A 21,285-nucleotide genomic window follows, 5' to 3' on the forward strand; every position below is an offset into this window, starting at 1 on the left:
AGTGCAGACGGCCTCATGAGCCCCTGTCACCCCACAGGGACCTCTGGAGGTAGCCCAGGTGTTTCTGGCAGAGATCCCAGAAGACCCCAAGCTCTTTAGGCATCACAACAAGCTGCGGCTCTGTTTCAAAGACTTCTGCAAAAAGTAGGCCTGACCCCATCCCCGGACAGGGCCCCTCTAACCACACCCCTATTATAACTCTCTGCCTACCTGACAGCAGGAGCCAGTCTATCAACCTAACCCCCCTTTATGGCCTCTCTGATTTCCATTAAGTCATGTCTATCATCTGACTCAGTGGACATGAGTTTGAGCAAGCTCCAGGAGATAGTGAAGGATAGGGAAGCTTGGTATGCTGCAATCCATGGGGTTGCAGAGAGTCAGACACGACTGAGTGACTGAACAAAATATATCCACCTATCAGACCCCCATTATTATTCCTCTGCATGCCTGATCCCAGTTCATGGCCTCCTCACCTCTCATTTTTTCATCTTTTTTTTTTTTTGGTTCCACTGGGTCTTCATTGCTGCACGCAGGCTTTCTCCAGTTGTGGCAAGTGGGGGTTACTCTTGTGGTGTGTGGGCTTCTCACTGCGATGGCTTCTCGGTGCGGAGCATAGGCTTTAGGGCCCACTGGCTTCATCAGTTGCAGCACGTGGACTCAGTCATCGCAGTGTGCCACTCTACAGCACGTGGACTTCAGTAGTTGTGGCGCCTGGGCTTAGTTAGTTGCTCCACAGCATGTGGAATCTTCCCAGACCAGGGATCAAACCCGGGTCCCCTGCATTGGCAGGCGGATTCTTTACCACTGAGCCATCTGGTCCTCAGGTGTGAGGATGCGCTGCGGAAGAACAAAGCCCTGATTGGGCCGGACCAGAAGGAGTACCATCGGGAACTGGAGCGCAACTATTCCCGCCTCCGGGAGGCTCTGCAGCCTTTGCTCACCCAACGCCTGCCCCAGCTGCTGGCACCAAACACAGCCGGCCTCAGGTGCCTAACCCGAGTCCCCCGCCCACCCCAGAGAGGGCAAGATGGGGCAGGCAAAGCCCGGCAGAGTGGGGGGGCTACCATACGTGTGCCCATCAACACAGGTGCTTGGGGCTTTGCACATGCATGTGAACACTTGCACATGTACATAATATTCAAGCTCTGAGCCACCATTTCTGACCCTAGGTAGGTTGTCAGGCATGTGACTGCATTTTTCTGAGCCTCCGTTTCCACATCTGTCAAATGGGTATGATTCATATCTCCAGTGGTGGATTCTATGAAGGAATCTCCGGTTCCACGGCTGGATCAGAACCAACGTTAAAGGAGTCAGGATGACCACAGAAGGATCTTAGGAGGGGGAGGGGGAGGAGGGGAAGGAAAGTAGTGGGAGGCAGAGGAGGAGGTGATGGCTGGAGAGCATTATGGAGTTGGGGGCCATGTGCCCGTGTTGATCTTCTACATTCCTCCCTCCCCCAGGAACTCCTTGAACAGAGCAAGTTTCCGGAAGACTGACCTCTGAGCCCACAGGGCCTGGAGCCACTCCCAGAGGAACCAGGACCCTGGCCTCAGCTACCTGTGCCTTTCTGACAGTCTCTCCCACTGCCCACTTGGCTGTGAGGCGCCCACATCGTGCACAGGGCTGGGCCCTCTGTTCCTCTGTTCTCATCTGTGTGCACTGATGCTTCTTGTCTTTTCTAATTTAAAATGTTTTTTGTAAACAGCCTGTGTGGTGTGGTCCCTGGGGGCTGGGTCCCAGGTGCATACTCGACCTAATTGTTGATGACGGACACTGAGAACTAGTTGGGTGCAACAGACAGCAGTGACGACCCATGCAAGCTCCTGCCCTTGGAGAGCTGACATTCTAGTGGGGAGGGCAACAGAAACGACATGTCATGTGTGTTCATGGGGAATAATAGTGACATTTGTTAAGCCCTTGCCCAGAGCCCAGATCTGTATAATTGCCACCCAGAAAGACACTGTCCCATCTATGGGCTTGGCTGCATGAGGGACAGCCTGCTTCATGGTTACAGAATCATCTCAACACCACTGTCAGGCAGGCAGCATTCTGATCCCGGTTTGCAGATGGGGAAACTGAGGCAGCCAGTAGTCAGAGGCTTGGTGCTGTTGGAATTGGAAACCAAATCTGGCTGGCCATGGAGCCCAGGCCTTGGCTGAGGTCTGCGGCCTCGCGCTGACCCACCCCTCCCTTCCCGCCCCGCGGTGGTCACGTCACTGTACCAGGCCTGCGCTGGGCGGCTGGGGGAGGGGTGACCTCCCGCAGTCACCAGCACCGCCGCCGCCAGCCCTCCGGGAGCTGGACTCCGGCCAGCCCCGCCCCCTGCAGCCGCCCAGCTGCAGCGGGCGGGGGAAGACAGCAGTAGGGGAACACTGTCCCAGGGACTGGAGGAGGGGACGAGGCCGGACAGCCCCACGCGCGCACACACACCTGCCGTCCAGGTGCGATCGTGTCCCTTACCATCCCCCTCCACGTTGGCCCGGCCGCAGGCGGCAGGGGGCGGGGCCTGCCCCGAGGGGGCGGGGAGGGGCGGGGCTACCGCCGGGGGCTGGTAGGGCGGGCGGCGGCGGAGGGCGCACGGGCGGCGGGACGCTGGGACAGCGGCGGCCGGAGCGCGCGAGGCGAGTAGGACCCGAGTTGGGTCGGGGTTCGAGTCCGGTTCTGGGTTCGAGCGTGGTCCCCACCCCACCCCACCCCACCCCACTCTCAAGCCCGGGGCGCGATCTCTCCGGTCTCTACTAGCCGCTGCCTCCAGCTCCATCATCTATGCGCAAACTTTCCGGACTTGAGAGTGTCGCGGTCCCCGCGCCTCTGCTCGGTCCTTATCTTTGCTCCTGTCCGTGCTGGTCTCTCCCAACCCCATCCTCCATCCGTACCTCCCTATCCCTTCGCCCCATCACTGCCTCCCCGCTGCCCCTCTCCCCTGTCTCCATCCTTTCTGCCTCTGTCCCGTCCCCCTCCTCCCTCCCTTGTCCTCCCTCGCCCTCCTCCGTGGCCGGGCCGGAGCCAGGCCCCAGGCGGCGGGAAGGCGGCCGGGCGTCCGGCCGGGCTGGGCCTCGGCCTAGCGGCTGGGCCGGCGTGGGGAGCTGCAGCTGTTTGCCATTAGCTGGGGACCCCGCAGGCCCCGCCCCCTCCCTGCACGGGGCGGGGTCCTCCTCGCCCCCGTCTCTGGGACCGGGAGAGGAGCGAGAAGACCCCAGAGACGTTCAGGCTGGCCTGGGGCGGGGGCTTTAGGGAGACCCCGTTGGACATTCGGACCGCCTCCCCGGGACCCCGCGTTACTTCCCTGAGCCACCTACCTGTCCCCTCGTGGAGTGGCCTGTCTCGAGTACTCCCCATGCTCCAGGGAAGGTGAGCCACAGACACCCACCACCACTACCCTTTCCCCCACCGTCTGCTTTCTCCACCTTTAGCCAGTCACCGACCCACATGGAGCATGGTCACATGGCTTCAGACCTGTTTCTGCCTGGAAGATGGGGATGTGGATGGCTTGGCTGGCAGTGAGGGGAATCTACCAAGCTAAGGATTCAAATCCAGACCTAGCTATTTCCTCGGGCTAAGTGACCCTGGGCAAGTCACTGTGTATTTCTTTCTTTTTATTTTGGCAGCCCCATGTGGTATGTGGTATCTTAGTTCCCCGACCAGGGATCGAACCCATGCACCCTACGTTGGAAGCATGGAGTTGTAACCATTGGATCGCCAGGGAAGTCCCCATTGTGTGTTTCTGTGTCCCAAAACACTTCAACTTCCCCAAGACACCGTAATACGCGGTGATAACTACCCCCCTGGTAGGGTTGTCATGATGATCAAAGGAGTTGCCTGGATGATAATTATAGTTATACTGTTATTCACCCCACCCCCTTCACCTCCAGGGGTCTCCACAGGGGTACCATTTCTGCTTCCTGCCTCTAGTCTCTCTCAGGTTCCCAGAAAATATTTTCCATCACTGTTGTGCAGGGGGTGACCCTTCAGGCAGGTGGAAAGCCAGGTTTTCTACAATTGGATGACTGTGTGTTCCAGGCACTGAAAGAAGGAGAAGTGAGGACAGAGACGTAGAGAGACAGGGCGGGAGAAGTGCAGAGAGACAGAGACGTGGAGAGACAGAGAGAGACGTGGAGAGAGACAAGCAAGAGGCTAAGCAAGGAGGACGTACGACAAGACAAGCTCAAGCTCGGCTGCCCCTGAAGCTCCGGCCCCGCCTTCATGCCCAGCAGGTGCTCCACCTGGTCCATCCTCCCAGGTACCCACTGCCCTGGCACCACAGCCTGAAAGGGGTGGGGTGGGCCGGAACCTCTGCAGCAGGGTGGTTAGAGGTCAGACAGCAGAAAGGACTGGCCAAACTCAGTCAGAGTAGGGGACAGAAGTACCCTGGCCATCCTCCAGGTCTGGGGGTGCAGGTTAGTGAGGGGCCCTGATTGTCTTTCCCCTTTCCAGCCTCTGGCACCCCCTCTCACTTCCTCCCCCACCCCCATGACTTCCGGGGCCTCCACCCGCCTTCTATCCTTGCTGAGCCCCTGAGCCCCCGAGCCCGACACATCCTGGGGGGGCGGGGGGGGGGCGGTGAGCAGGAAGTTCTCGTGTAGCTCGGCAGCGAAACTGTTTATTTTTAGAGAAAATTGTTTCCATAAAGGGGAAAGGCTTTGCTCCTTGCTGCCTACCCCCAACTTTCCCTACTAGCCCCCTGCCACTGCCCAGGCTGACCCAGCTCTGTTTGCGGGTCTCCTACCCTGAGCTCTGTTTCTCTTTGTGCCCCTGTGTCTCTGTCTCCAGCTGGCTGTCTCCCCATTAGTGCCCCCATCTGCCCACCTAAGCCCCCATCTGTCCTGGTAACCGTTCTTGCCTGGGCTGAGGGGAGGGGGCACAGGAAGGGTGGCGGCTGTCGGACTTCAGCACCCCATCCCCCCGCCCCCGGTGGGGGGCCTTGTGGAGGCGGGGCTGTGTGAACAGCTGGGGCCTGTCCAGGGGCGGGACAGATGTTCGGGCAGACCGGGAGGTTTGGTCTCTTTGTTCCAGGCTGTGGGCGCCACCCCCCAACCCTTTCCACAGTCAGGACGGGTGTGTGCCTGTGAGAGGGTCCCACGCCCAGGGAAAGAGGGAAGTTGGGGGGGAGGGGACAGTGGGGAGGGGTGGCCAACTCCCCTCCTCCTGCAGACTCCTGACTCTGGGTGTCGTCACACCCTCTCCACCCTCTTCCCAGGTAAACCTCAGCCGGTGCTGCAGGTGGTCTGACTCACAGTCTCCCCCCCAGAGACACCTGAGGAGCTCTGCAGGCAAGAGGATGGCCCAGGTCCTGCACGTGCCAGCTCCCTTCCCAGGTCAGGGGTCTCGTGGGGAAGAGGGCCCAGCCTTGGGGTTGGAGGTGGGGTGTGAGGGACACAGGCCAGGTCCTGTGTGGCCTGACTTGAGTGGGGCTGAGGGTAGGACACAGCTCTATCCTGAGAGCCTGAATGGGGACAACTTGGTTCTGCCCTCGACAGTCTAATGGAAGAGACAGGGTTTTTCAGGAAAGGAGGTTAGTCTGAGTTGGGAGACAGGGTCCTGACTCATTTGGGAGGTTGGAAGCACAGCCCTGCCCTGGGAGGGTCCAAGGGGGACACAGGGCCTTCCCTTAGGCTGGGGAGGTGGGGAGAGGCCTGAGGCTTACAGCTGAGCATTGAGCATCCAGTGGGGTCCCATCCTTTGGGCCAATAAGCCACGACTCACCCAGGGGCATCAGTTTGCCCCCAGGAGGGGACCACAGTGTTCAGAGGTGCTGGCTTTTCTCTCTACCTCAGGGACCCCCGGCCCAGCCTCCCCTCCTGCCTTCCCCTCTAAAGAGCCTGAGGTCCCCTACTCGGTGGAGACGCCCTACGGCTACCGCCTAGACCTGGACTTTCTCAAGTATGTGGACGACATCGAGAAGGGCCACACGCTGCGGCGGGTGGCCGTGCAGCGCCGGCCCCGCCTGGGCTCCCTGCCCCGTGGGCCCGGCTCCTGGTGGACGTCCACCGAGTCTCTGTGCTCCAATGCCAGCGGGGACAGCCGCCACTCGGCCTACTCCTACTGCGGCCGTGGCTTCTACCCACAGTACGGCGCCCTGGAGACACGCGGTGGTTTCAACCCGCGAGTGGAGCGCACGCTACTGGACGCCCGTCGCCGCCTGGAGGACCAGGCAGCCGCCCCTGCCGGTCTGGGCTCCCTGACCCCCAGCGCGGCCGGCTCAACGAGCTCACTGGTGGGCGTGGGGCTGCCACCCCCAACACCACGGGGATCGGGACTGTCCACGCCGGTGCCGCCCAGCGCCGGGCACCTGGCCCATGTGCGGGAGCAGATGGCGGGGGCCCTGCGGAAGCTGCGGCAACTGGAAGAGCAGGTGAAACTGATCCCCGTGCTCCAGGTGAAGCTGTCAGTGCTGCAGGAGGAGAAGCGACAACTCACAGTGCAGCTCAAGAGCCAAAAGTTCTTGGGCCACCCTGCAGGAGCCCGGGGCCGTGGTGAGCTCTGCCTGGACCTCCCTGAGGCCCCTGAGGACTCAGTGACGCTCGAGACCCGAAGTGTGGGCACCTGGGTCCGAGAGCGGGACTTGGGTGTGCCCGATGGGGAGGCAGCCCTGGCCGCTAAGGTGGCCGTGCTGGAGACCCAGCTCAAGAAAGCGCTCCAGGAGCTACAGGCAGCTCAAGCCCGGCAGGCCGACCTCCAGCCCCAGGCCTGGCCGCCGCCAGACAGCGCAGTCCGTGTGGACACCGTCCGGGTGGTGCAGGGGCCGAGGGAGGTGGAGGTGGCAGCCAGCACGGCAGCGGGGGCCCCTGCTCAGCGGGCCCAGAGTCTGGAGCCCTACGGGGCAGGGCTGCGGGCCCTGGCGACGTCCAACGGGGCCGAGAGCCCCCCTGTTTTCCGCAGCCACGAGGTGATGGAGACAGTGTTCCCAGCGCCCACTGCATCCACCAGCAATGTCCACCAGGTGAAGAAGATCAGTATCACAGAGCGCAGCTGTGATGGGGCCGCAGGTGAGCTGTAGTAGGTGGGGGCAGACCGTGGAGGGACTCCTTTTCCTCTGAATGCTGGGGTCCAGCCCCAGGCTTGTCCTTCCACAAGCAATCAGAAACTCAGTTTCTTCATCTGTGCAAAGGAGACACTTGTGCTGCTGACCCAGTCCCTCTAGGGACCATGTGAAGAAATTAACTGTTTGAAGAATTAGGTGTGTGCTCATGTCTGGAGAATCCCAGGGATGGGGAGCCTGGTGGGCTGCTCTCTGTGGGGTCGCACAGAGTTGGACACGACTGTAGCGACTTAGCAGCAGCATGTCTAGAACGTTATAAATATGTAGAAAATAGGAGGCATTTGGGTGAAGGTCCCCAAAGCTGTCAGTTGCTGGGCAAAAAAATTTCTTCCCTGATTGGCAAAAACCAGTCTCAGGCCATGAAAAAGGAAATGTGTTGTTCATGTAACTTAGTGACAGCTTCAGGCATAGCTGGATCCAGGTGCTCAAATAGCCTCAGGAATCTCTACCTCCCTCTTTCTCTTCCTCTGTGCATCCTGGAAGCTTCTCTCTCAGGCAGGCAGAAGTGATCACACCACTCCTGGCATCTGTTGAGCCAGCTCGTAAAGGGAAAGGGAGCCCCTCAATCCAGATAGCACCAGCAAAAATGCCAGGGGTGACCCTTCTTGGTTGGTTTGGGTCATTTGCTCCTTACTGAGCTAATCACTGAGTCTCTCGCTGCCCAGGCCCAGATCCTGGAGGTGGAGGAGCCCCACCCAAGTCCAGAGGGAGGAAGGGGATGCTCCCTGGAGGAACTGCTGAGTCCTCATGCTCGGAAAGGGGATGTGGGATGTTCAGGATAGCAGCTGCCCCACCACCGCCGTCCTGAGGCCCCTGGGAGATGCTGCCAGAATGACTCATAATCCAGACAGCTGTTCTTTATCTAATACCAGTCTGGTGCTGACGGCTCTGTTAAGTGTTTCACCCACCGAGGAGGTTAAGACAGTGGGCTGTGTAGCAAGGTCACCTGGGTTTAAATTCCACCCCTTCCTGTGTGACCTGAATGATCAGCTTCACTTCTCTGGGCCTCGGCTTCCCTGTCTGTGAAGTGGCCTTGTAGCGGTCCACACCTCTAGGATTCTTCTGAATTAGTGCATACATACAGTAAGCACTTAACCATCGTGTGTTGCTACTTCTGCTATTAGTTGTCATGTCACTAAATTGTATCCGATTCTTTGCAACCCCATGAACTGTAGCCTGCCAGGCTCCTCTGTCCATGGGATTGTCCAGGCAAGAATACTGGAGTGGGTTGCCTTCTCCAGGGGATCTCCCTGACCCAATCTCCTGCATGGCAGGCAGATTCTTTACCATCTGAGACACCAGGGAAGCCCAGAACACTGGAGCAGGTTGCTGTTTCCTACTCCAGGGGATCTTCCTGATCCAGGGATTGAACCCATGTTTTTTTGTGTCTCCTGCATGGGCAGGCGGATTCTTTACCACTGTGCCATGTGGGAAGGCCCCCTACTAATGGTTTTCAGGTCAATTCTTGTCATAACTGGGGAAACTGAGGTTTGCGGAGAAGCGTCACATATCCTTTGTCAAACATCCAGGATCTGAGACCAGGCTGTTCTGAACCTATAGCATGCCTCAAAGATTCAGCCCATTTCCTCGTCTAAGTCTCAAATAATATCAGGTGGCCAGAGCCCTGTAGAGGCACCAGAGGGTACAAGCTGGAGGGCGGGGTCCCAGCTGTGTTTTCTTGCTTCCCCATGTTCTTCCTGGCCAGCTCTGGACTCCACCCCTGTGATCTGTGTCTATCCCAAACACCCAGCCCTGCGACCCTGGCCCCCAGCCAGAGGCCCCACCCAGCCCAGCCTCCGGATCTCTTAAGAGGCAACCTCCATTCCAGACGTGCCTACCCGTGCAGCCACAGGGCCTCCTGCCTGCAGGACACACAGACCTAGCCATGTCCCCACCTTGTGCAAGCAGTCACCCCCCAGAAGTTCTTCCTTGTGTCTCCCTTAATTCCCTCTTGCTGCAGCCAGCCCCAGTCTCTGCCTCTCTTAGACAGAACTGGCATGTGCTAATTCATTTCATTGCCTTCTCATCCAGGGAATATTTACTGAGTGCCTGCCATGTGCTAGATTTTTCTAGGCAGTGGGGACACAGCAGTGAACAAGACAGACGAAAACCCCCTGCAATAAACAAATAGCCCACCAGAAACAAGTGAAGAAAAATCACTTCAGAGAACACATATTTGAAGCAAATAAAACAGGGATGTGGGATGGGTGGTGGTTGGATGGCGTGGAGGCCCGTGTTCAAATTCTGGTTTCCCTGCTCCCTAGCTCTGTGCTCTTTAACCTCTGTTAAACCTGTTTAACCTCTCTGTGCCACATTTGTGGGGTCGGGGTAGGGTAGGGCGATGGTACTGACCGCCCAATGGCACCAGATCAGTGTGAGCTGAAATACATTGGTTGGTGCTGAGTGTTCAAGATGGTATCAGGCACTGGTGGGTGCTCAGGGGTTAGCTGTTGGCTCTTTGAGCCAAGATGTGAGAGAAAAGAAGCACCTGGGTGGTTTCTTGACAAATGTTTTGTTTTTCTGCTTTTTGGCTGCACTGCATGGCATGTGGGATCTTAGTTCCCCACTCAGGGATTGAATTCATGCCCCTTGCAGTGGAAGCACAGGGTCTTAACCACTGGACTGCCAGGGAAATCTTTGACAAATGTTTAGACCACTTAGGTTGGTCATGCATAGGTCAATAAAGAGGCTGGGAGGAGTCCAGCCTTTCTGCCACCTAGAATTTGCTTGCTGCAGTGAAGGGCAGGAAGGGTGAGAGGCAGCCGTCGCCTCAGGCTAGCAAAGGTGGATGAGACAGGCAGAGGCCCAGAGACCACTGTAAACTCTCATTCACCCCTCACCTTTCAAAGGCACCACAGAGAGATTCCTGGGAGAAGGGGTAGCCAGGCACGTGCATCCGTGGGGTCTCTCCAAGGCTTTGAAATTTCCTGTTATTGTTTGAAACACAGTCCTATGAATGCAATTCATATTCTTTGTGGAAGGTTTGGAAAGTACAGAAGACTCTGTAAAGTGAAAGTCGCTCAGTCGTGTTGGACTCTGCGACCCCATGTACTATACAGTCCATGGAATTCTCCAGGCCAGAATACTGGAGTGGATAGCCTTTCCCTTCTCCAGGGAATCTTCCCAACCAGGGATCAAACCCAGGTCTCTCACATTGCAGGTGGATTCTTTATCAGCTGAGCCACAAGGGAAGCCCAATAATCCTGGAGTGGGTAGCCTCTGCCTTCTCCAGTGGATCTTCCCGACCCAGGAATCGAGCCAGGGTCTACTGCATTGCAGGCAGATTCTTTACCAACTGAGACAGGAGACTCTAGAACACTAAATAAGAGCTCCATAAACCCACCACTGCCTAGACACAGCTGCTATGGATATTTCTTTCCTTCCGATTTTTTTTTCTCATGAAGAAAATAATATGTATTTTTGGAGTCTGGCAACATGTACTGATGGAATTTGTTGTGTTGCCTTATTTTCTATGTAAAAGCATTTAGGCAGCCCACTGTAAGGGGCTGCATTATGTGATGTCCTTTTTGTATCTTAATTCATTGACACCCCCAGTACCGCTTGGAAGTGGGTGGTGTTTCTATCTCTGTTTTACAGATGTGGAAACTGAGGCACTGAGTGGTAAAGGAATTTGTCCATAGTTTTCAAAGCCAGGATTTAAATCCTCTGATTTCTTTGATTTAGCATTATCCCAGGGACATTTCATCATGTTATTAAAAATTTGTAGGGGAATTCCTTGGCAGTCCAGTGGTTAGGACTCCAAGCTTTCACTGTTGAGGGTGCGGGGTTCAATCCCTGGTCAGAAAACTAAGATCCTGGAAGCTGCAAGGTGTGGCCAAAAAAAAAAAAAAAAACACTATTCGAACATACTATTTATCTTTTAACAGCTGGGTGACTCTTTACTGTCAAAAAGAAAGAAGAAAGTGTTAGCTTCGTCCGACTCTTTGCAACCCCATGGACTATAGCCCACCAGGCTCCTCTGTCCATGGAATTATCCAGGCAAGAATACTGGAGTGGGTTGCCATTCCCTTCTCCAGGGGATCTTCCCAACCCAGGGATCGAACGCAGGTCTCCTGCATTGCAGGAAGACTCTTTACCATTGCAGGCAGATTCTTTACCGTCTGAGCCACCAAAGGTGCCATGCAAATTTCCTTCATCTCCTGCCTTTTTTTCTTTTTGGCTGCCCCATGCGGCTTCCCAGGATCTTAATTCCTGGACAAGAGATTGAATTTGGGCCCTTTCAGTGAAACACCAAGTCCTAACCACTGGGCCTCCAGGGAAGTTCCTAGAAGAGCATTTTTAAGGACCATGATAACTGTTACCAAAGTGCTTTATTCCTCCCAACCCCACTAACCCCACGCTGTGGACTCTCCCTTCCTGCACAAGTTGGCCAAGTGATTTAAATTTTTAAAAAATTTATTTTGGACTTAAGGAGTTAATCTAATTCTTGGGCCCATGGCCCAAGAATTTCACCAGCCCCATTGAGCTAGGCATGGTACCTCTCTTGTTTGACTTTAATTCTTTTTTCACCTTTGTCTTCCACCCTCAGTGTTGAGGACTGATAAATATTTTCAGCTTTGTGGGGCATCTGATCTCTGTCGCAATGACTTGACTCACTTCTGCTCAGTTCTTTTTTCCCCCAGCTTTACTGAGGTATATTTAATATACAAAAATCTGCACATTAAAAAAAATTATTTTGTATTGGTATATAGCTGATTAATAATTTTGTGATAGTTTCAGGTGGACAGCAAAGGGACTCAGCCATACATATGCATGTATCCATTCTTCCCCAAACTCCCTTGCCAGGCAGGCTGCCAAACAACACTGAGCAGAGTTCCATGTGCCCTACAGTAGATCCTTGTTGGTTATCCCTTTTAAATATAGTAGTATGTACATGTCCATCCCAAACCCCCCAGCTATCCCATCCCTCATCCTTCCCCCTGCCTCCCTGGCAACCGTAAATTCATTCTCTAAGTCTGTGTGTGAGTCTCTTTCATAATCTCACATTTTTAATGTATACATTTTGATGAGTTTAACGTCTCAGCTCTACCTTTTTAGCATGTAAGCAGCGTAGCCAATACATCAATGAACTAATGTAGCTATATACCAATAAAACTTAATGTGTGGACACTGAAATTTCAATTTCCTGTAATTTTCATGTGTCCCAAAGAGACTCCTCCTCTCAGTTTTTTCCCAACCATTTAAAAATGTAAAAACCGTGCCAACAGGCGGTGATTCAGCACCCCCTGCTCTGTCACACCCCCCCACCCCATTGTAATATCATTCCTTGCAACCCACCTTCCAGAAGCTTATTTAGATATTTGAGTATTCTTGAAAAATATGCCCTAGGCATTTTTAATTTCCTAAAATGGTATTGTGCTTTAGGAAAAAAATCTCTGTTTCTTATTTTTTCCTCTCTACACTCTATTTTGGAACTCTCCACCCTGATCTGGTGGTTTGTCACTTCTAATGACTGCATAGATTTCTGCTGTAGGTATGTGCTACACTTTCTTAGATGACCCCCTCCTTGGTGGACACCTGGGTTACTTCCAACTCCTGGCTGCTTTGAATAGCACTGGCTTCGTCCTTACATGTCCTGTCCTGTGGGGTTGCTGGGTTACAGGAAAGGCACAACTTCACTCCAGATTTTGTCTGATTCTCTCCGGAAAGTTCTCTCTGGCCACACTCCCACCAACCAGGGCTGGGTCTGAAGTGTCCTTTCTCTACATCCGCAGTAATGTAGTTTATTTATTGTTCTAATTTTTTGCTCATTTGATGCAGTTGTCCAAAGTGGTATCTCCTTGTTTTAAATAGCATTCTTTTGATTGCTGGTGAGGTTGAGCATCACCATATATGTTTCACAACTCTCCTTAGTGAATCGCTTAGTTGTAGCCTCTATTTTTTTCCTTTGGGGCAATTTTGAGATGTTCCTGGCATTTTCCAGAATAGAGGTTCGCGAACTGTAGCCTGCAGGGCCATATGAAGCTTGGTGCCTGTTTTCATACAGCCCATGGGCTCAGAGTGGTTTCTGTGTTTTTGAATGGTTGAACAATGTGAAAAGAATAACATTGTGTGATATGAGCACAATTATATGAAACTCAAATTTATTAGAACACAGCCAGGCCCATTCATTTATGTACCGTCTCGGGTTGCTTTTGTGTTGTTTGCAACAGACCTTATGACCCACAATATTTATTATCTGGCCCAGGACAGGAAAATTCTGTTAACGCCTATTCTGAAAGATAATTCTTTGCCTGTTTTTGGCATTATGACTATCTTTCCACAGCCTTTATTCTTCTGTCAATTAAATTTAAGAGGTTTTTTAAAAAACAAAATAGTTTTAACCAAGAGTTTTTTAACTCTTAATGTTGATGTCATTAAACTTATCGCAGATTTCTTTTTTAAATTTTTAATTCTTTCCACTTTATCTAGGTGATTGACATATAAATTATATTAGTTGACTGTGCCGTGCTCAGTTGCTCAGTCAATCATGCCCCACTCTGTGACCCCATGGACTGTAGCCTACCAGGCTCCTCTGTCCATGGGACTCCCAAGGCAAGAATACTGGAGTGGGTTGCCATTTCCTACTTATTATATATTATTATAAGTAATACTATTTATATTAGTTGAGGGTGTACACACTGATGATTACTATATATATATGTGTGTGTGTGACAATATATACATATATATATGTATGTATATATTACAAAAATGATTACCACAGTAGGTTTAACATCCATCACATCACAGTTATAATTTTTTTTCTGTGATGAGAACTTTTAAGACCTGATCTCACAGCAATTTTCGAATATATGCCAGAGATTTGTGGGTTCAATTCCAGACCTCCACAATAAAGCAAGTCCCACATTTTTTGGTTTCCAAGGGCATATGAAAGTTATGTCTACACTGTAGTGTAGCCTATTAAGTGTGCAATAGAATTATGTCTAAAAAGACAATGTACATACCTTAACTTTAAAAATATTTTATTGCTAAAAAGTGTTAACCATCGGCTGAGTGGTAACCATCGGCTGAGCCTTCAGCAGGTCATAATCTTTTTGCAGTGGTAACATCAAAGATCACTGATCACAGGTCACCATAAAAAATATAATGATGATGAAAAAGCTTGGAATATTCTGAGAATTACCAAAATGTGACACAGAGACACAAAGGGACCAAATGCTGTTGGAAAAATGGTACCCGTAGTCTTGCTCCATGCAGGGTTGCTATTGGGCTTCCCAAGTGGCTCAGTGGGAAAAGAATCCCCCAGCTGGTGCAGGAGGCTCAGGTTCAATCCCTGATCTGGGAAGCTCCCCTGGAGAAGGAAATGACCACCTACTTCAGTACTCTAGCCTAGGAAATCCCTGGACAGAGGAGCCTGGTGGGCTATAGTCCATGGGGTTGCCAAGAGTTGGACATGACTGAGTGACTGAGCGCAAGCACTTCTGTTTCACCCCCAGTTCTCTCACCTGGGGTCTGTGCTGAGCCCTCTTTCCTCACCTCCTTTGGCCTGTTTCTTCCTGCAACCATGCCCTGCTGATTTCATTATTGTGGCTTTGGGAATACATGTTACTCTCTCCTAAGCCTGCCCGTTTTAGCTGGCCAGGGAGGGGCCAGCTGGCCCTGGACTTTGGTTCTTCCATATAAATTTCCATATAAATTTTGGTAACAGTTCGCTCCATCTCCCAGTAGAATAACAATAATAACTATTATCAGTTGTTACTGTTACTTTAGTATTGCAGTGTCTGACCTTGAACTTCTCATGACTGGAAGGAGCCATCCCAGCTTTTGAGGGGCAGAGCCTGCTCTTCCGTGGAGCAAAACGGGCCATAGCACTGCTCTGATTCACTCTTTTTTTTTTTTTTTCCACTTTTGAAAAATTTGGGGTAAACAACGTATAACATAAAACTTACTCTCTTAACCATTTCTCAGTGGCAATAAGCACATTGCTGTGCAACCAACGTTACCATCCCTGTCCAGAACTTTTATTTTATTTTATGGATTTATCTGCCTGTGCTGAGTCTTCATTGCTGCGAGGGTTCTCTCTAGTTGCAGTGCTTGGGCTTCTCACTGCGGTGGCTTCTCTTGTGGAGCACAGACTGTAGGGTGAGCGGGCTTCAGTGATTGTGGCACGTGGGCTCCGTAGTTGCAGCCTGTGGGCTCTAGAGCGAAGGCTCAGTAGTTAGTCGGGCTTAATTGCCCTGAGGCACGTGGGATCTTCCTGGACCAGGGATCTAACCCGCGTCTCCTGCATTGGCAGGCACATTCTTCACCACTGAGCCACCAGGGAAGCCTCCCAGAACTTTTCCATCTTCCCAAATTGAATCTCTGTCCCCTTTAAACGCTTACTCCCCATCTTTCTCCCCAGCCCCTGGCACTTGCCACCCTACTCTCTATCTCTATGGATTTAACTCTTCTACGGACCTCATGTAAGTGGAATGATGCAAATCGTGCAGCCTTTGTTCTGTGACTGGCTTCTTGCCCTGAGCATAATGTTGTTAGTGTTAGTCCCTCAGTCGTGTCTGGCTCTTTGCAACCTCATGGACTGTAGCCCTGCAGGCTCCTCTTGTCCATGGAATTCTCTAGGCAAGAATACTGGAATGAGTTGCCATTTCCTTCTCCAGGAGATCTTCCCAACCCAGGGATCAAACCCAGGTCTCCTGCATTGCAAGCGGGTTCTTTACCTTTACGGTCTGAGCCACCAGGGAAGCCCGGAGCATAATGTTACTTTACCTGAATTTAAGTAACAGACCTCCCAAGTGTTTCCATCAGGAAGCCTGGCTTTGGGCGACAGTGATACTTTCCACTGTTTCTTGTTACTTTCCACTTGACCACATAGTGCTTTTGTTTGTCAGATGTGAATTTATTGACAAGATTAAAAAAAAAAATCAGATTCCCGTAAAAACCTGGCGTTTGCTCTTGGTTCCCCGCGGGAGTTGGAGCTCCCGACTCTGGAATCCGCCTGGCCCGACCCCGCCCTGGGCTGGGGCGCTGTCGGAAGCTTTTATGGCCAGTGTCTCATCCGTTCGATGTGCTCTGCTTTTGTCGAGTGTTTACTCCCTGTTCCTAGCTCAAGTTGAGTGTTGCTCATGGACTTGAGGGAGTAGTTGCTGCGGTTGTCAAAAAAAGTTAAAGGAAATTAAAATGAATTGGTCTGCAGACCCCGTGGTCAGTGGCAGGAAGGGGACATGCTGGGAAAATGGGGACATGGAAGCCACACGTGGCCTGGGATGGGGGCGCCTCAGTGGGTTCTGAGACCCGGGCAGCCACTCAGGGTCTCAGGACTTTTGTTCCTGGCTCCAGGCTGGTGATCCCGCGGCTAGAACACTCTGCCAACTCCACTCCTGTTTTTGCAGTAGGCACCCTCGGGATCCTGAGTCCTACAATGTCACTTTTGTTCTCAGACCAACTTGGGCGTTTTTTTTTTCCTAATTATGATAAAATTAGGAACTATTAGGATATAACAGGGTTTCCCTGGTGGCTCCAACGGTAAATAATTTGCCTGCGATGTGGGAGACCTAAGTTTGATTCCTGGGTTGGGAAGATCCTCTGCAGAAGGGAATAGCTACCCACTCGATATTCTTGCCTGGAGGATACAATCTACGGGGTCGCAGAGAGTCAGACACAGACACGACTGAGCGACTAACACACACACACAGAACATAAAAGGTTTCATTTTAACCATGTCTGAGTGTCCATTTCACATTGTTATGCAACTGTCCCCACCATCCACCGGAGAACATTTTCATTGACCCAGAGTGAAACCCGCTTCGGTGGGGTTTTAACTTTCTAATAGCCCTTATTTTTTTTTTTTTTTCTTTTTCTGGCTACCCCCTGTGGCTACCCTTATTGCTTCTTTATCCTGACTATTAAAATGTTTAAAGTAAAGAAGCAGAAAGCCAGATACAAAATGTTATCTACAGCACAATGCTATAAATATTTATAATATTGAAAAAATATTATAAATTATATTATAAAATAATTTATAATAGTGAAATAATATTATAAAGTGATGATAGTAAGTCTTATCAAAAGGTAGCTGACAGTTCTCTTGACTTAGCAAATGGTCTTCATGCTCTCGGTGTGCAGGTGTGGTTTTAAGCCCTCTCTCTCACGCTACTGTCTTTAGCATGTATGGGATCAAGATGTAGGACATGGCGCGTCTGAGACACAGAGAGGTTAGTGACCTGCCTGAGGTCACACAGCTCTTTTGTGGGAGATTTGAGTCCTGACCACGACCACTCTTTTCAGCTGTACTTTCCAGACAACACTCAGTGTGATGTCAGAGGGGAGGTCACAAGCCAGGATTACAGGGGTCACGTGATCTTCCCCGACCCTGACCGGCTGTGAGGCAGGCTACAAACCAGAACTGGAATGGATCCTGCCACTTCTTTGCAGGGTGACCTTAGGCCACCCTCAGGGTCTCAGCTTCCTCATCTGTAACAATCCAGCTTCCACATGGGAAGTTTGGATGAAGTAATGCAAGAATTAGCCCTCGGAGCACCTGGCCCAGCATAAGGGACAAGAGGCAGCTGTTATTACTGTTCTTGTTTTGCTGTTGTTACCTGCAGTAAACTCCTCTTCTCCTGCCTCTGCAGGTCACCCACAGGCTCCTGCAGAATCGTCCTTATCACCCCCGGAGTCTGAGGGGGCCACCCAGGCGCAGCCAGAGAAGAACATAGGCCAGGTGCCTGCCCATGATGACACCACCATCAAGGAGCCCATCAGGCAAGCAGCCTGTCAGGAATCGGAGCCTGAGGAGGCTGGGGGTGTAGGTAAGTGGGAGCGGCTGCACGGAGGGCCAGCCGCCAGAAGCCCAGGCGTGGGGTCTGGCTTCAGGAGACTCTCACGACACCACCCCTCCCCCTCCAGGAGGGGCCCGGGCAGGCGTGCGGTCCATCATGAAGCAGAAAGAGGAGCCCACAGACCCAGAGGCCCACCGGAGGAGCCTCCAGTTCGTGGGGGTCAACGGCAGGTGAGAGATCCTGGGCTGAGCCCCTCACTTTGATTCATTCATTCAACCAAAGCACAGGAGACGGATGAGGAAACTGAGGCACGGGGAGGCTGGTGGACTGACTCCAGTCAGTCCAGTGCTGAGCTGGTGCTGTAACCACTACATCACACTGCCCCATGGGAGGCGCTGGACTCGGCTGTGTGCCCCATGGAGCTCCTGGTCCACTGTGACCTGGGGCAATGATGGGCGGTCCCAACCCAGCGTGGTTGGAGCAATGATGGGGATGCTTAGGCAGTGAGGGGGGCCTGGCGGAGGCAGAGATGGCCCTGGGGAGAGGCACCGACAGAGGGGAACACGTGTGCCGCAGGACAAGCAGACCCTTGCAAGGCGCAGAGTGCGGGGTGGGAGGTCTCCTGGTGGAGGACACATCCTGGATAAATGCTCTGAGGCAAGAGGAAGCCATGACATGAAAAGCAGGATGCTTAAGACTTCACCTTCCTGTGCAGGGGATGCAGGTTCCAACCCCAGTTGGGCATCTAAAATCCTTCTTGCCTCACAGCCAAAAAACCAAAACATAAACAGTATTGTAACAAATTCAATAAAGACTTTAAAAATGGTCTGCATCCAAAAAAAAAAAATCTTAAAAAAGAAGAGAAAAAGTGGGAGGCCTGGGTAGCAGAAAGAGTTGGGGGCCTTGAGTGCCAGGCACAGAAGCTTAGACTGTCAAGAGATAGCAAAAAGCATGAGGGTCCTATTTGCAGTAGGGCGAGGGTCTGAATCAGTATAACACCTGTGTAAGGAGCAAAGTGGGTTTCCCTGGTGGCTCAGATGGTTAAGAATCTGCCTGCAATGTGAGACAGAGAAGGCAATGGCGCCCACTCCAGTACTCTTGCCTGGCAAATCCCATGGACGGAGGAGCCTGGTAGGCTGCCGTCCATGGGGTCGTGAAGAGTTGGACACGACTGAGCGACTTCACTCTCACGTTTCACTTTCATGCATTGGAGAAGGAAATAGCAACCCACTCCAGTGTTCTTGCCTGGAGAATCCCAGGGGCGGTGGAGCCTGGTGGGCTGCCGTCTCTGGGGTCACACAGAGTCGGACATGACTGAAGCTACTTAGCAGCAGCAGCAATGTGAGAGACCCGGGTTTGATCAGTGGATCAGGAGGATCTGCTGGAGAAGGGAATGGCAACCCACTTCAGCATTCTTGCCTGGAGAATTCCATGGACAAAGGAGTCTGGTGGGCTACATACAGCCCATGGAGTCGAAAGAGTCAGATACAACTGAGTGACTAACACACTTTCTAGCATAAGGAGCAAAGTGTAAGAGGTACTGAAGGGTAGAAGGGAAAAGCAGTGCCCCTCCCTGACCCCCCAGACGTGATCACCATCACAGGCAGTGTTTATTGAGCACTTATTGCATCCCTGGAGCCCTGTCAACTTCATAGTGCCACCATCCCCATTTAATGGATGGGGAAATTGAGGCCCAGAGAGGTCAAGTGCCCCTCCCCTACCACCTACAGCGTCTCCCCCAGGTATGAGTCCTCCTCTGAGGACTCCAGTACCGCAGAGAACTTCTCGGACAATGAGAGCACAGAGAACGAGGCCCCAGAGCCAGAGGAGAGGGTTCCAAGTGTGGCCGAAGCCCCCCTGCTCAGGCCCAAGGAGACGGCGAAGGCCAAGACGATCCGGGAGGAGTCTCAACTGTCCCAGGAGTCTCTGCACACGCCCACAGCTGAGGGGGCATCAGGATCAAGTGCAAAAGACGAGATCCGGTCAGTTTTCTGGGTAGGAGGGCTTCAGGCAGGGCCTGAGGGGCAGAGAGGGTGACCTCTGCCTCAGATCCCACCGTTCAAGCCCTCTAAGGGGAAACTCCCATCAGTCATGTACACCTTAGTCTAAAGTAGTGAACCCACGCTTTCTCTTTCTGGGCATCTGAAGATCTGGTGGCTTTGATAAAGGGCCTGAGGGGGGCAATTTGGGCTGTTGGTGTTAGGGTTTAAGGGGCAGGCTAAGTCTGATCTTAAGTCACCCACCTTCTTTGGGACATTTTGCCCCACCTGTCCATCCTGTGTATGTCTCCTATGTCTCCCCTTGATGAAAAATCCATCCTCAGAAAAAGATTTCCATCTGCCGCTGGCTATTTGGAATAAAGTTTGACCCATGTGTCCATTTTCTCTTGGGGTCTGTGTGTTCCCCATGTCTGCCCCTTGGGGTGCCATGTAAAAGTGTCTAAGAAGGAGGGGATCTGAGATTCCACCACTCGGGAACCCTGGCAGACTGGGTGAGGGCCACGGGGCAGAGTGTTGAGGCCCTCTGTGAACACCCCAGTTGGACATGGTGGGTGGAGGACACCCAGGAAGCTGAGGCGAGTGCTCCTAAGATGAACTCCCCTTCGTCTGCCCTTGGCAGGATGGAGCTGAGTCCTGACCTCATCTCAGCCTGCCTAGCCCTGGAGAAGCACCTGGAGAACCCCAAAGCTCTCACTGAGCGGGAGCTGGTACGGTGGGGCCCTGGGCCTGACGGGGGGCTCTCCTTCCACTCCACCCCCATCCTGGCTTCTCCTCGTCCACAGTGTCTCTCTGTGCTTTGGATCATGGGTACCGCAGGATCCTAGCTGGGAGCTGGTGGGCGAGGTGCTCTGAGACTTGAGTTGGGGTCTTTGGAGAGGTGCCAGGGAGGAGGGAGGGCCAAGGATGGTCACCTGCCAGCAAAGCTAGCCTTGGTTCCCGTTCCTTCCTGGGCTTGAGGAAGGGGAGTATTTCCTGCTGCTGAATTTCTTCTGATGGGTGTGTACACTTGACCTTGAAGATCCCATCCAGGGTGGAGACGCTCACACCTTCCTCTGGGGGCATACCTAGGACCACGGGGTCTACACGTCCCTGTAGGGCAGGGGACACTACGCTTTTCTTCGGGGGGGCTCACCTAGGGTGGGGCACCCACACGTCCCCTCTGGTTCAGGGTGGGCTTCGTCTGGGCCGGGGTGGGCTGCTGCGGCCCTCACGCCCCTCCTCTCCCTGGCCCGCATCCAGAAAGTGGCCTACACCACGGTGCTGCAGGAGTGGCTGCGCCTGGCCTGCCGCAGTGACGCCCACCCGGAGCTCGTGCGGCGCCACCTGGTCACCTTCCGGGCCATGTCAGCGCGGTTGCTGGACTACGTGGTCAACATCGCTGACAGCAATGGCAACACAGCGCTGCACTACTCAGTGTCCCACGCCAACTTCCCCGTGGTGCGGCAGCTGCTGGACAGCGGTGAGCCCTGGGGATCGGGGCAGGGACCCGGGGGGAGCAGGC

The 21,285-nt window shown here is 53.0% G+C and overlaps 2 protein-coding genes across 12 annotated transcripts in view; both read left to right on the forward strand.

Annotated features, from left to right (window-relative positions):
- DOCK6 (dedicator of cytokinesis 6) overlaps positions 1–1,705 on the forward strand; it is a 47,552-nt gene extending 45,847 nt beyond the window's left edge. For 7 of the 8 annotated variants that reach the window (XM_040240651.1, XM_040240652.1, XM_040240658.1 and 4 more), the window contains 3 exons: positions 38–144; positions 825–986; positions 1,461–1,705. In XM_040240651.1, coding sequence (XP_040096585.1) covers positions 38–144; positions 825–986; positions 1,461–1,503 — 312 coding nt within the window. In that variant the 3' untranslated portion in view covers positions 1,504–1,705. Of the gene's footprint in view, positions 1–37; positions 145–789; positions 987–1,460 lie in introns of those variants that run through there. The other variant, XM_040240657.1, reaches the window with a different exon arrangement.
- Positions 1,706–2,356: 651 nt separating this feature from the next.
- The window catches only part of KANK2 (KN motif and ankyrin repeat domains 2), a 28,299-nt gene continuing 9,370 nt past the window's right edge, over positions 2,357–21,285 (forward strand). For 3 of the 4 annotated variants that reach the window (XR_005721109.1, XM_040240661.1, XM_040240663.1), the window contains exons 1-9: positions 2,555–2,621; positions 4,021–4,240; positions 5,198–5,315; positions 5,775–6,986; positions 17,638–17,814; positions 17,912–18,014; positions 19,515–19,766; positions 20,404–20,491; positions 21,024–21,243. Coding sequence is in view for 3 of the 4 variants with exons in the window: in XM_040240661.1 (XP_040096595.1) it covers positions 5,279–5,315; positions 5,775–6,986; positions 17,638–17,814; positions 17,912–18,014; positions 19,515–19,766; positions 20,404–20,491; positions 21,024–21,243 (2,089 nt within the window). In the remaining variant the exon portion in view is untranslated. Of the gene's footprint in view, positions 2,442–2,554; positions 2,622–4,020; positions 4,241–5,197; positions 5,316–5,774; positions 6,987–17,637; positions 17,815–17,911; positions 18,015–19,514; positions 19,767–20,403; positions 20,492–21,023; positions 21,244–21,285 lie in introns of those variants that run through there. The other variant, XM_040240662.1, reaches the window with a different exon arrangement.

The sequence above is a fragment of the Oryx dammah genome, unplaced genomic scaffold (assembly GCF_014754425.2).
Source record: "Oryx dammah isolate SB20612 unplaced genomic scaffold, SCBI_Odam_1.1 HiC_scaffold_5, whole genome shotgun sequence".
NCBI classification, from domain to species: Eukaryota; Metazoa; Chordata; class Mammalia; order Artiodactyla; family Bovidae; genus Oryx; species Oryx dammah.